This window comes from Aythya marila (assembly GCF_965140915.1).
Source record: "Aythya marila genome assembly, chromosome: 5".
Lineage (NCBI taxonomy): Eukaryota > Metazoa > Chordata > Aves > Anseriformes > Anatidae > Aythya > Aythya marila.
The window spans coordinates 33,848,051-33,863,484 of NC_139046.1; the positions used below are offsets into that span (position 1 = coordinate 33,848,051).

Below are 15,434 nucleotides of genomic sequence, written 5' to 3' on the forward strand. Positions count from 1 at the left end.
CTGTTATTTTATTTTTTGTTTTTAATCTGGGAAACCCTATGCAGATAATGCTTCAAACAATGTTGAAATTGCAAAAACAGGCATTCATGTTTCGACACCCAGAGGTAATGATAATGATTTTAAAATGTTTTTAATGTAATTCTGTATGACTGCTACATGACTTTGGTTTATCACTGGAGATCAATGCCTGCTTGATTTACAAAGTACTCTGTTCTACTGATGTGATTCATCCTTCTTGCATATTAACTGTACTTTGAGATACAAAGCATATCAAATAATCTTTAATTATATGAGTGGGTGCAGGCAAACTAGTTAGCTGTGCATTTAATTCAAAATACTGCTTCAGTTCTGCTTGCTCAATCCTCTTCTACAACCTGGTTATTTGTGATTTCATCTTGTCAGCTGACATGCAGAAGAGCTTAAACAAGTCCTTGATGAAACTTTTCTCTTTTATTGCATCATCACACATGCGCCACAGCCATGGACAGGGAGGAAGGTGCAAGTGCAGAGAGTGTGACCCAATGATACAATATAATATATATAATATAATATAATATATAATATATATCACTCAGAGCTGTGACACAGGGAAGTCCTCTGATACACCTTGCAGAAAAACAAGACAACCACAGAGTATTGGAGAGGGGATCTTGCTCTCATTCTCTTGCTTGGTGCTGGTTTTTGTTTTGTTCTATTCCTCCAGGTTTTATATGTACCAGCCACACAGAGGTATACTTTGGGCTACAGGATGAACAGGCACAGCAGCAAGGGTCAGCAACACTGATCAATGTCTACTTAGCAATCCCTCAGTATCACTTTTGCTTGTTAGAAACTGACAAGAGACATTGGAAGAACATCTAAATTCATGAATTGCAGTTTTTATAAATGTATTAGAAAAACTACCAATTTACTGGTGGGCATAAGAATATGGTCTTTTTCATCGGTACATGTCAGAAATTTTTCTTTCTGTGGGAGAAAGTAATTATCCTCAAAAGAGCATTCACTTTTCAACCAGATACCGCTGAAATAACATTCTGTGAAACAGCAGGAAGCAACAAGGACTGACCTAGTTTATAACAATTAGTTTAAATAAACACTGGATTATTTTAGAAATACTTGCAAAAGGTTGCTTTATAGTTATAAAAGAAAGCTTTTTGCCTGTACTCTGACATACCACTTACCTTCTTTTGAAGGATATGCTGTTTTCCATACTAAATACATATTTTCATTTAACCACTTATCCTTGTAGGATAAAATAGATCTTGATTCTTATAGTTATCTAATAAGCAGGCATCCCAAAGTAATGTATTTGTTTAGATATATCCTAGTGATGCCATCAACTTTACTTTTTTGATGTTTACGTTTGTGTTTACAGTGTCCAGTTATCTCCTAAGTACTTTCAAGAAAATGAGCTATTTGAAGGAACAATAGGGATACTTACAAGCATCTGCTCGCTGGAGATTTCTCATTCGGATGATCCTCACAGTCAGCAGGTAGCAGGGAGATGATTCTATCTGGAGAATGGTAGGAAACAGAGTATGAATAAAATTTCAGAAAAAAAAATAAAATTGCAACCTAATCAAGTGCTACTAAACAATAATACAGTCAGTAAAAATTATGTCAACCTTCTCAGTGTTCTGCAGATGAAAATCTGCAACAACACAGAGTAAAAACATGGTGCAAGGATAACTGTAGTGGGTTAGAGCAGACTGCTCGGTACCCCCTGCCTTACCATGGTCTTGGTTGGCTTGAAGAACACAGAGAAATACAAAATGGTATTTCCTATAACTGTTCCAAGCCTGCAGCAATTTGAAATTTAAAGGCATTCCAAGCCAGGTGTCGTTTCTTTTTATTTGTCAAAAGCTTCTGCTATTAAAGAAGCCTTATTTGAACATTTTATACATTCTGTCTTAATACTGTGTCACTCAGAGGCTGGTTGGCTCATTAGAGCAAACAAGAAAGGAATATATTCATGTCAAATGAGACTGTATGCAAAAAGATTGCAAATGCTATAGAACATAGCTACAATAAGTCTATTGAATACAACAAATGATTTGGTGAGCACCATGATGTAGTTGTCAAAATACTGATAATCTTCCTCAAAGTTACAATCACTGTAGTATTCACCTATGAAGTCCCATTGCACTGAAAAGATCTCTCCGGAGAACAGCTGTTGTTGCATGGTGCTAACCACTGCTCTGAAAGGTGTTTTTGACTTCTGCTTCAAAAACATAGAAAGCCATCTCATAATCTCTCTCTTTTTTTTTTTTTTTTTCTCGTTACAACTCTCCAAGAAAAAACAAGCAAACAACAACAATAAAAAATGAACAAACAAATAAAAGAGCAATAATCTGAGCTGAGCTTTTCTAAATCACAAGTACCTCATAAACTAATGACTGAGAATTATGTCCAGAGAATGTAAGGGCTTAAGTAGTTAGGTATTGGTTGCCTTTGGGAAAAAATAAAAATTAACACCCCCTTCAAAAACCCTGAAAAAGGAAAGTGCTTAAGTTATTCTGGCCCCTTTAAATATCTCAGCCACAATCTTCTATAAAACAAGTCTCTCCAGATTTTGTGACTGCAGGCACCTCTTCCTATTTATTATTAGAGGATAACGTGATTTCCTTCTCCTAAGGAAGGTAATTTCCTGCTGGCTCATTCCAAAAAGCTGTCTCTGGCTCAGCCCTGTCTGCAAAAGGCTACTCTAACAAAGCCAATAAATAAATCAGCATTTCCTGCTACTGTAACACATGGTCGTTTCCTCACACTCCTAGAAACATTTCCACCTGCATAAGCGGTTACAGCAGAGCCCTCCAAATCATTCTGTTTGACAACTGCTATTTTTATAAACCGATTTCCTCTCATGTAGGAGCATCCTTCTATTTCTATAGCACTTCAGAAACTTCCTAGAATGACTATAAACAAGCAGACAAAATAGATGTTAAGGCAGATAAAGAGAGGCTGGAAGAACCTCGCTTAAAACAATATGTATACTATTGCCAATTTTTATTTTTATTTTTTAATAGAACAGAACAAAAAAAAAGACTTTAATTTCAGATGGGAAGACAATTAGCCCTCTTCTGTTACAACAAAATACTTTTTCTGCTTGTGTTTAAAACTCTCTTGTCTTCCATAACACATCATGTTATGTTAAAATGTTACACTGAGATCTTAAAAAGGGTTCTGGCTGTCCCTTCTGTATGTGCCACAAGAAATCCTTGCTTTCTGCCTTTTTTAGTACTTTTATTTCATGAAATTCACTCTCAGCAATTCACCTGCCTTCTGTTTCAAGGAAGATAACAGAAACTGCCAAATTTGCAAGTGATAACTGATAGAGTGGTATGTCCTCAGAGCTACTCCATGCTCTACACAGGCTCAAATTTCCGAAAAGGTACAGCTATATTAACAAAGTTCTCCACCCAGTTATTTATCTTCTTCTCAGCTGGGTAATTAGCAAAGGTGGATCACCACACTCACCTGTTAGGAACGAGTCTGGGCACCTTGGAGCCAGGATATGCCCTAGAAGGCAGAAACTCATTGTTTGGTAGGATCTGCATAAGCATGGAGCTGTTCACATGCAACAGTTTTGCTCAGGAGAGTTCAGAGATTGCACAAGGTGCTGCCAGCTCATGGATCAGTTCCAGTTATACTTCCTCAAGCAAATGGCTCACTTGCTTGAGTAAGAACTGATTGATTCCATATTTGCAAAGTAGTTTGAGATTTTTAGATAAGACACATTCAGGAAGCACACTGGTTTGGTTGATTTTTTTTGTTGTTGTTTTGTTTGTTTGTTTTTTTAAATGATGCATTACTCAGTTGCTGCCATCTGATCACCTATTCCCTGGTTCCCATGTAATGATTTTCTAATGTCAAATTTGGCCAAAGTTCCCCATTTGACATGGGGAAATTGGTTCTCAGACATGTGGGTTTTGCTAATAGACATTCTGAAGTTTCACAAAGAATCAGTGGCTTCATAGAAGCAGTACAAGTCAGTTGCTGCACTTGCACTGTGGGAGAAGCAGATGCTATGAGCCAGCCACCTACAGAGAGGAAGCAGCCAGGCAGCCCCACCTTGGTACCAAAACCAAGGAGACCTGAAATCACCATGTGGTCAGATCTCGTTAGTTCTACTGCTCCCTGGAGAATTTGCTATTTTAATTAATTTCAGTAACTTATCAAACAAAGGAATTGTATTTAAACTGTGACAATCTTAACATAATTTAGGATCTAATTATACAAAGAAAATACCAGCTGCGCATGCATAAAGTGAAGGATGTAAGTTCTGTTATCTAGTTTACTTAAAACTTACTATGATCTCTTTACAAAAAAGTGTTGCTGCTCTGTCACCTTGTTCCACACACCAAGGGTTTTTAGCATTGCCTTGCATGGTGAAAGACCCCAAGCAGAGTCCTGCCTGGGACAACCATAATTTAGCAATGTAACCTCATAGTTTTGCTTTTAACAAAAGCAAGACTGATTTAGCTACTCTGTGACTGTTTCATTGATTGTCAGCCTGTTAGCCTGTCTTCATTTCAGTGTTTCCCAAATTGTGCTTTATGTACATATTCATATAACAGAACTGCAAACAATGTAGCATGCTGGGATGCCAGTGCATAAGCGAAGCTTACACTGCTAGTTTATTTGTACTCCCAGGAAAACAAAGTTTTACTGGGATTTTCCAAACAGCAGCCTCACCAAACATAGAGCAGACTCTCTTCCAGTTTTCCACCACTTCTCAAAAGAAAGAATACTGTAGTATGAAATTTGGCACCAAGTTACTGTGTTGGTGGAAATAAAGGATTCCTGCACCATATAAATGATCCAACTTTCTCCCATCCAATCTAGTAAGAATCTGAAAACAGAATTTTCTCTGTCATGAGTACTCCAGGGATTCCAGGCAGCCTACATTCCTGACATATTTGTGTGTCCCTATGTCTATCCCAGCCCTCTCTAAAGTCACACTCATATTCACATGTAGGTATGTGTGGCATGCATCCATCTCAAGAAGCACTGGTGTAAATACTCCACTATTTTAGCTGTATAATACATCCTGTCACATTGCAGTTGGCTATGGAGCTCCAAAATGACAGTTCTTCCTAATGCATCCATGAGACCAGAGAATGATTAGTCTTCTTTACCTTTTTTACTTGCTTTTCTCTCCATGCCTTTCTTCAGCCTTTAGACTTCTTCATCTAACAGATTCTTCCAACATGGGCTATTGCTAGCAGCATCTTCCTAGCTTGTGATTTCACTACTCCACCATGCCTACTGTAGATTACCCGAGCCTCACAGTTTCATAACAGTATGGTCAAATATACATCAGATCAATGCATATTTTGTTTTTCTGTGTTAGCTGCCTGGTTTACCATAGATATGTGATCAGCTAGCAGAATATGATAGCTGCTTGCCCAAAATAAAAAACAGTCATCCAACATCACTGACCCCAGAGGAGAATTTGCTCTTGAACTTCAAGGGGCAGAAAACACATTCTCAGTCTTGATTATTGCCCTTTATAAATAAATAAATTGACTTTTATAACAGTTGAAAAAGGCCACTTCTACATATCAAGCTGAAAAAAAAATGTTATCTATGAAAACCATGAAAAGAGCTTCCTCTCCACCCACGCATTTTCCCTGCACACCCAATAGTAACACCTCTATCCATTCCTGTGTCATCTACTGGCACAGCAGCCTTTCCTGGCAAAGATAACTTCCCTGCCTTTACTAACGTACCCTTGCAATCCTGGCACAGAGAAACATTCTGCTGAGATGAAATCATGCACAGGATGTCACCAGGGCACTCCTTTCTTCATCTCCGGCTGCTAATTTAACTAGATGGCAGCCAGGGACCAAATCAAAGGAACTAAAATACTGTTCTGCTGACAGTGCATCTAGAGTTGGTGCTGTGTGAAGAAGTGCCCATGTTGAGCTATCTGTGAATCAGGTCTCTTTTAGTGTGTATCCACAGGTTTCTGTAGGGTATGTCTATAGGCTTATTTGGGGTTCTTCAGGTTGTGCATGCACTCAGTCAAGCCAGGCCCCACCAACCACTGCCATGGTATATGACAGGGGAGCCCACCGTGGTGTGCTGCCTGGGTTAAGCGTGGCTGGCTGCTGGTTTTGGTGATGTCTCTGAAGTTCTTCCTCATTCTTGAGGAACCCAGGCTCCACACCGGAAAAGCAGTTGCTCTAATTGCTTCCTTCTTTCGCCTCCTCCAGACACTGGCGCTGCGGCTGCACAGGGGCCTGGGGAGTGCCAAGGGGACAGATGCCAGCAATACAGCTGCCACAGGCTGTTTTTCACAAGTTGCTTCTTGCATGTTTTAGGAACATAACTTCTAATCAGACTTTCTTTTCAACAGAAGTCTTGGTTGGATGTTGTTGGAATCAAACACCCTCACAGCCAGACAGAAACACTCCTTTCATTCATACAGCCATGATAATACTGGTGTCAACAGGGAAAATTCACCTGTGCCTGCAGAAGCAGGACAGGTGTAGACTTGGCCACAGGAATTACGTCCTTCAGATCATTACTTCCTCATACACATATCCATCATGGGCTTCTGAATACTTCCAAGGAATAAGAGTGTACACATGTTGCCGTGCTTAAAAATGTAATTCCAAAAAAAAAGTAGGATTTCAAATACTAATCAGCACAACATGTCAGTGCACTGTGACCCCAGCTTCTAAGGAGGTTTACTATTTTACTGACAACTCAAGCTAGTTGATACATCAGTACTCTTAAAATCATTCTCCATCTTTAGTATTTCCACTTACTCAATGGTTGGATTTCTTCAAATTTTGAAAAGTGGGTCCATTTGAAAACATAAAACACTCAACTACACATACAGGATTATTTCCACATATAGAATTTTAGCCAGGGGAATAAGATAGGCCATCAGTGAAAAGACACAGCTCTTTTGTCCTGTTTTGCTCTTCATAACCAGAATAAACATGAGAGAAAGACATTAACTGGGTCATCTGACAGAGGATTGAGACTCGTCACACGTAATTCCAGATAGCTTTAAAACAGGTGTTTACACTGGACAGCTGTTAGGCATTTCTGGAGTCTCATCCTAAGGCAGACATTACCACAGGACATGCATCAGCCTCTGAAAAATCTCTGTGTATGACTACTGATTGTCAGGGGAATCTAGAGGTCTGTCTCAGGCAGACATGTTTTACGTTTTCAATGTCAAAGATAGACCTTATTTCAAAGCTAAGAGCTAATTGGAAGTGGCTTCCTTTGTCTTATTTTTGAAGCAGAAGGCATGCTGAAGTGCATCATTTCAGCAGCAGGGACCTCATGCCTGCTTCAGATCCTGATTCCCTCCAAGCTCAGTGACAGCACATGCTGCTGCTTCTCATAACTAAATCTAGCCTGTATAAGAGGCAGGGAAGAAGCTCCCCACTTTTCCCATGATCTTAGGAGCTGCTTCCAGCTCCAAAACCCAGTGGAAGCCAGGGTTCCTGCTTTGCACAGGGATGAAGAGTTTAACCTGTCCCTCTTCTGGTAAAGTGCTGCTGTTCTCACAGCAGTATAAACCCTAAAAGAACAAGGAGTCCTTGCCTGGCAGTGAAATGAAGTATCATTCACTGAAAGTATGAGGTATCTTAACCTCTTTAGGACATGTCTCATGTTGTATTCAGAAGTAAATATCCATTATTTCACTTCCCTTCCTCCACATGAATTGTTGTATGAAACCTACTACAATCCTTAAATATTTTAATATAAGCACTGATGCCTGCAACGCCATATCTGATTCTGACTGCAGCTTTAACATAGAGCAAAGTACCAGTCAAAGCCTGTATAATATATATTTCTTAATGCAGATAAAAATCAACATGTTGGCGTAAAGGCACATGCATTTGCTGGAATATGCTGTAATAGATATTTTTAACAGTTCACTCCTCTTAGCAGCCATCAACCTTCATTTAAGTCTTCCAGTGATAAAATACTTACATTGGAGCATAACATTTACATAAGACCATGTGATGTGTCCTTCGTGCAAACACATGATATGCTGCAATAATGAAATGATAATCATACAAGCACATCGGATAGAGAACTATGTTCTAATCATAGAAGAAAAAACTGTGATCATGTAACCAGATGCAATAACAACAACTCTGTCCATCACCAATGGATTGTCATGTTTTTTGGAATTTTGAAATGTGAAAAATAATCCTTCTGTAAGAAACAGGTGCAGTATAGTGATCTACAAGTTTATGATCCCATACACATAAGATGCTTCTTTTGGTCCACTACTATCACATCTGCTTCCTCAAAATTTCACCACCCTGAAATGTCTTTGATCTAAGCCTATATCCTGAGCAGATAATGCAAAAACAAGCATATCATTGTGTGGGATTAAGAAATGAAGACAAGAAGTTACCTGTTGTATGCATAATTATCATGGGTAATTATAGCCCAGGAGTTCAAATCTTTCTGCTTTCCCTCTTCATGACTTTGGGTTTCTTATCAGTTGTAAGTAGAAAACATTGTACTAAAGTCTTATCAATTCATTTTTTCTCATCATGTTTTTTTCTATCTAGAAAATTCTTCACCTAATGAATGTTTCAAAATATTGGTATCCCTATAGACTGGAGATAACAGAGATTGTAAGTTAAATATTTGCAAGATTTAAATCCCAGAAGACCCCAAACTGGTCTATATATATATCCTGAGAAAATATAGTAAAATCTTTAAATGACTGATTTTATTTTTTTAATACAAATCCTAATACTAGGTAAACAGAAAAGCTAAACTTTGAAAAATGTAGCTTATGCAAAGAAAGAAAAAAACTTGGGATGCGAATGTGAATTTGCTTTAAAAGTTTTTGTTGCCTATATTTTACAAGGACTACCTCCATGTATATCTAGTATATGGCAAAGCTCACCTGCCTACTCATTTACAATATTACTTCAACTTTCAGATAAAGTTCCTATTTATGCTTTATTCTGTCTCAATATAATGTGTCTAAATAAATTATAATGCAAAATGCTGTAAATTATCTAGCTCAGAATCAGATAGTTCTTTGGAAAACATTGTTATATGTGATTCATATCTTCATTTACACTTCTCTAATCCTGACAGATAGGAAACAATGCCTGTATTTACTGCACAAATGGCAAAGTATCACAATGAGAACCCTCATTGAAATTAGTACATTCAAACATCCTTCTTTTCATAAAATTCCCCATTACAGTTTTTTTTTGATGGGGCATAGAAGTGGTGAAAAGACAGGGATCGATAATCTAGGACTTCCCCATAAATTGCTAAATTAGAGGTTGCACTGGAAAAGTCATTACAGCAGAACAGGAATCACTGTTATTTTTGACCATTTCAGTTATGAAAAGCATTGATGAAAAAGAAAGTGCACCGATGGATTTCCTTTACAAATAAGTGGATGAAAACAGTGTGCAGATACTCTGCATAGTTCTAATAACAGGTAAGAGAGAAATACAATGAGCAAACTCTGAAAATCATAAATGTAAGTGGAATAAAACCATCCAAACAATAAATTTAGGGATGTTTCTCTTGTACCACTCAAACTCCTGCCATCATTATTTATTTGCCTGAGCCTTCTCCCCTTTCAGCAAAACAAAACATTCTTCTCTTTTTGGTTCAAAGTTCTCTTATTCGTAATACCTTGAAATCACCTTTGCCTGGTTCAGTACTTCGTTCATTTTGTTCTTGAGGCCTACTACCTCCAAAAGGATCAAAAGAATCAAAAGAATCCAAAGAGTCCGAGTCCAAGTCTGAGTCGTCTTCATCCTGAAGAAATAAACGATAACATTAAAACAACAACAGCATTATCAGGATAGATTATTAATTCCTACTTGCAATAACTCATGCTTAAACCCCAATTAGAACAGCTGTTGGTTACACCCTGCTGTGGCACAGGGCTCAGCATAATGAACAAACCACCACATGGTTTGGTGCACACGGGCACAAAATCCAGGGGGTAAAGGGGTGCACTTTCAACAAGTCAATGAAGGAGGAGCAGTTTCAGTCATAAGATAACCAAAAACTCCTTAAATTTATTCAGTGAATAAAGGTTTTTTTTTTTTTTTTTGTTGTTGTTGTTGTTGTTGTTTGTTTGTTTGTTTTGTTTTGTTTTGCTTTCAATATGATCTTTTGGCAACCTGCTCTCACTCTCAGGAGTCAATAAATATTGATGAAAAAAATAATCCCAATCAGTCTACTCTGGGTTCACACCTCATTCTTGAGACATATTGTAATTGCAAAATTTTAAATATAATATTTATTTCCCTTCCCCCCCCCAGGATACAGAAGTCCCAAAACACTTCTAAAATGTAAAGTGCCCATTTCTGAAATGCTTCATAGGAAAACACCGCTGTGAGACAGTTCCTACAGATATATTTTGTTTCTGTTTGCGGAGTACTTCCTGAAGGGACGTGTCTTTACCCAAAGAGCACAGAGAAAAATATATAACATACTTCAGTTAAAATTAAATGCAAATCTTGAAATGGCACAAACCATGAAAAACAAAATGGGAAATAGAGCGAAGTGGGAATGGGGAAATTAAATTAATTTCCCATTCCACATGCATTATCCTGTCCGTAGCTCTTTTACAAGAACAAAATGAGGTTCTTATGTTAATCATAATGTATCAAAATTTTGTTATTGATGCACACATGCTTTGTTTTTAATAAGAGTTATATCTGATTCTGGAAGAAAAAGCTGTACTGAACACAACGGCTTTTATTTCCTGAAAAATGTGAAGCATGGAAATCATTTTTTATTTATTTTTATTATTTATATTATTTGGAAGTGGGTCTGGGTTTACGCTGACAATTCACTCTCCTAAACATTGTCTCTGTCTGTTATTTTTTTCCACTTTCTCTAATTTTTCTGTCTCCTTGATAGGCAGACTTTAATTTTGCCTGTAAAGCTGAAATCTTTGGCTCCAGTGGAGGGCAAGATGATTTTTGCCACCACATTGCTATCACCATGAAAAAATGTTTCATCTTAAAACTCCTTCATGCAGAGGCATTGCCACCTGGTCCCACCAGACAGCAAGTATGCACAGTACCACGTATATCAATATACCATGTATATCAATACAATCATAAAAGCAGGTTTTATTTTCTGTCAAATACATCTTAACTGGGCCTGTAACAAACTTTTAAAGCTGATATCTTACCTCCAATGCTTTGGTATCTGATGGTATCGTGGTCTTCCCTGGATACATATAATAGAACGATTCGGGCACGTCCACGGGAAGCAGTTCCTGAGACATGTTTGCAGGGTTTACTCCTGTAGGAGTCAATGACAAGTTATTTTATAAAATGACCTGAGGCCCCACCCATCTCATCTCTATAAGTAAAGGTCTCCCCTCCCATTGCTGGAGATGATGGAGCACCAAGGATGACTGCTCTAGGGAAGGCTCCTACAGGACAAGAACAGCAGCTGGAAGGGATGTGTTACCTTTCTTAAGTCAGGAAGCAAGGGCACCTTTCTCATCCTGTACTTGTCCCTGGGTCCCTCCATCACTGCCACTCTTTTGTCATGCCTGCAAAGAGGCACAGTTCTGCACCCCACAGGAGCTGTCACCACCACCACCCCTGCCCCAAAAGTGTCAACCCCACCACTTAACAGGCTATTTATTGCACCAGCCAGCTGCTTCCAGCTCCTCCTGGGTTGCCCCTGATTCTTGCCCCTTGGGAAGCAAGGCCAAGACTAGGTCTTTGGTTTGCAGAAATGAGCTGTAGGTAGGAGAGATGAGGGTGGAGTGTGGAGGAGGTGTCCCTGATTGTCTGCAACAGCAGGGAGAAAGTGGTGGACATTTGCAACGGTTAGCAAGGATTTCAAGGTAAATGCCTATGGCTACAATCATTACCCAGGACTACTGCATCCAGCAGTATCTTAAATTAGACAAAAAAAAAAAAAAAAAAAAAAAGCAAGGAAATAGGCAACAACTGTGCAAATCAGGTAAGAGTTATGTTTTGGTACATTTTCCAGAGAAATGCAACTGAACTTTAGACAGCAACTGCTGGAAAAGTGTATCAAGGTAAATAGGTGAATGTAATACACTATCCAGTGTTTTAGCTTTATTTTACAGAGATTTTATTCAACTAAAGAGCATTAACAAAAGAGCACATGAACATCTCTAGGCATACCCACTGGAAATTACCACCTTCAAACACAGAAAAACAAATGAATAACAAACTAGCAGCTCCAGTAACAGTAGGCTGTGTCATAGCATCTGCATTTCCAGCATGAAAAATAGCTGTGCCCACAAAGTGCAGGAGCATCTTCTGGCCTCAGGTCACAGACTGAGCTGCATCCTGGAGAACTCTTGCAGCTGCATGCAAAGAACAATTATTCCTTTTTTTTTTTTTTTTTTTTTTTTTTGGCCTTGCCAGAAAAGAAGACCTGCCTGACCTTGGAAGACCTGCCACAGGACAATAAAAATACTTGTATACTTGTTATTAGATCAGGCCAGCTTTCCCAAGGCTGATTAGTTCAGAGAACCATTAGCATAAATGATGATGTTCATTTGGAAATCCCTCTAAAGGTGATGAATCTTAAGAAAGTTCAGAATCCTTTCAGCAAGGAAACCTGTGGATAAGAATACCCAGATTCTGCATACAGACTTCCATGTCTGTAGAGTTAATGCCCAGTTATATGCATATAGGACCATCTGGAAGGATTTCTATGGCCTTCAGTGAAACCAAGTTATTCTGCTCCTACCTGGCTGGCTCCACAGACAACACCATAAAAGAAGAGAACTCTGAGGCTGCATTAACAACTAAACTAATGTTATTTAATTTAAAATCTGACTGTACAAATTTGGACGGTCTCAATTTATAGAATGAAGAGCAGAGACTCCAAGTGGAATTATTTTGTTCATTTACAAATCATATTTCCGTAATTTGAGGATAGATAAAGCCAGGTAACCAAACTGCCTGAGATCTAACTCTAATTGTCATGGCAGCAAACAGCACGCTACTCTCTTCCTTGAGTGCTTGCCATACCTTACCTGGGGTCATTCTGACAAGCTGAAAATACAAAAAAGACCAGCTGTGAGCACTCTTAGCTCTCAGACACATAAACACTTCCGCAAAAAAATGGAGAGCAAAACCAAATGGCCATTCTGGCTCAGCTACATCCTCTTCCCACAGGAGGAGCAGTGTCTTAGACAATCACTTTTATCATCAGTGAAGGAAGATTTGGAGAGGAAAGGAAACTCATTGGAGAGAGGGGCACTGCTGTTGTCTACATCTTTACCCTTGACACAGGTAAGAAGAAATCTTCTGGGAAATTAATTTTGAAACTAGTCTTTAGCCAAACAGTTGTAGAATGCTATAATACATTCCTGTTAGGACATGATGATTATACTATAAAAGTATAGTGCTTTATATCCATCACATTTATACACCAGCATTTGCATGCATCAGGGCATGACAGTTTTAATACTGGGAGATATTATTTTCTGAGTAAAGAGACTGGCATCATCAATGATTTTTTTTTATATCACTGCACTCAAAGTTAAATGCTTGAGTACGTTTCTTTCATGTTACAGTTACTGATGTACTGGATAAAACCTAGCACTTTTACACATACCAAAGTAGCCTATATGAAGCAGAGACCTATGCTCCATTTTGTGTCTCTCAAATTTTATGAAAACACACAGTCCTCAGTAGTTACCTGTACAGTGATAAAGTCCTCTATGTCTGTAGTTAACTGATCCAAGGGCATTTTCCCTACTTGGAGAAGGTTTCCCAGGAACAGAGTAAACTAGAAGAGTGGTTTCCAAAGTCTTCTGAAGACTCAGGAGGAGGTTCATCCTCCATATTTCTTCAGACTACACGCAAGATTGCCACCTCCTTATGAGCTGGAAACCTCCAGAGGAGCAGTGTGACTGGTGTGACAGTTCCTCCCATGCCCCAGACTAGCCGTGTGTTTGTGTTTGTGGCCATCAGTTCCTGTATCAGCAGCAATCATGGATCAGAATGACCAGAAAGGTAGTTTTTGAGGCTCTACACTAAGAATTTACAGAAGGCTTTTCTGCACATTTAACCAAAACACTTCGATCTGTATCAAATTACAGGCCTTTTCACGCAATTTTTGCCCATACCATCTCCCACAGATCCTGGTCTCTGAAATATTATATCATCAGTTAAGTCTCAAAAACAAACCACATCATACATTTACGAAGTAGATAGCAAACAAAACAACTACAGCTCAGGGAGGAATTTGGAGCATGGCTTGCTTTCAAGACTGGTTGAAATAATTTTGGATGTCAGCCAGCTGAGTAGCAAAAATTGCAAAATTAAAGAAGTAACTATTAATTGCTTAAGATTTAAAAGTGCATAATACTATGTGAAGAAATTTGCAGCTCCCTACCTGATAGTAATCAGCCTCAAAGGATGATCCATTACCACATCAGGAGAAAGGAAATAGGAGGGGAGCACACATTTAATGTATTTACAACTAATTTACAGATTATTAGTTGAAAGAGGGGAAAGTGCAAAACGCAGCAGCTGGCAGGAAAAGTCATACTGCTAGGGGCTGGCTTTTCCCAGTGCGTTAAGGGCAGAGAAAAGAAGAGAGAGCTGCAAGTTGGCAAGCACTCACAGCCTGTATATCTGGACTCTGTGCAGCACAGCAGCCAGAATCTCAGTGGTAGTAGTTTTTAATGCCATCACATTTTCTGGATTACAGTTTTCTAGTTGTTATGCTTTTTAATGGAACAGCCTGTCAAGACGTCTTTGAAAAAAGCAGAGGAAGGATATACCTTGATCTCCATTTTAAAATGCCTGTCTCCATCCCCTTCTCATTCCGCATTTCCTCCTTATTTCCTTTTTTTTTTTTTTTCCCCTTCCTCCAATTCCCTGCCATATTTCCTTTCTCACTGACTTCTTGGCTTTCCAAAATCTTTCTTTCTTTCTTTTCTCTCTCCTAATGCCACATAACTATAATTCCCTTTTTCACTTACATTCAAATGATCCAATATTTTTTTCCTTCTTCCTGTCTTCCCTCCCTTGCCTTTTATCCCATCTGTTTTCTTTCTCCTTTTTCTCTCATGACTTCAGTTTTAGGTCTGAATGATGGGAGTTTGGTCATACTTAGAACCAGAAGGAACACTACAAGCATTAGTATAGCAGGGATCAGGCCATAATATCCCAGTGAGACACCTGACCACATACAGAAAATACAATAAGAAATGGTGGGCTGAAAGGAAAGGAGACCTCAGAACCTAAAGAGCAAGAAATTGGAGGCATGACAAAACATTACAGAGTTTTGATATGAAAGGTGGAGAGGGTGTTGGGGAAGTACTTTATGAATGCTACAGGTGTGATGGGCTTAGATGGGACGCTTTCAAAGAACAGCCTTTCAGGAGGAGCTCAAAGGTCCAAGTGTTCACTGGCATAAAAGACACAGCTGTCACCCATTGCTACCAG

At 38.7% G+C, this 15,434-nt stretch overlaps 1 protein-coding gene across 1 annotated transcript in view; it reads right to left on the minus strand.

The window, feature by feature from the left end:
* Positions 1-11,266, minus strand: part of LOC309878607 (cytosolic phospholipase A2 epsilon-like) — a gene marked incomplete at both ends in the record, with an annotated part of 31,830 nt that extends 20,564 nt beyond the window's left edge. Inside the window, 3 exons of the mRNA XM_082761356.1 lie at positions 1,442-1,514; positions 9,652-9,777; positions 11,171-11,266. Of these exons, the coding sequence (XP_082617482.1) occupies positions 1,442-1,514; positions 9,652-9,777; positions 11,171-11,266 (295 nt within the window). The remainder of the gene's footprint in view (positions 1-1,441; positions 1,515-9,651; positions 9,778-11,170) is intronic.
* Positions 11,267-15,434: the final 4,168 nt, after the last annotated feature.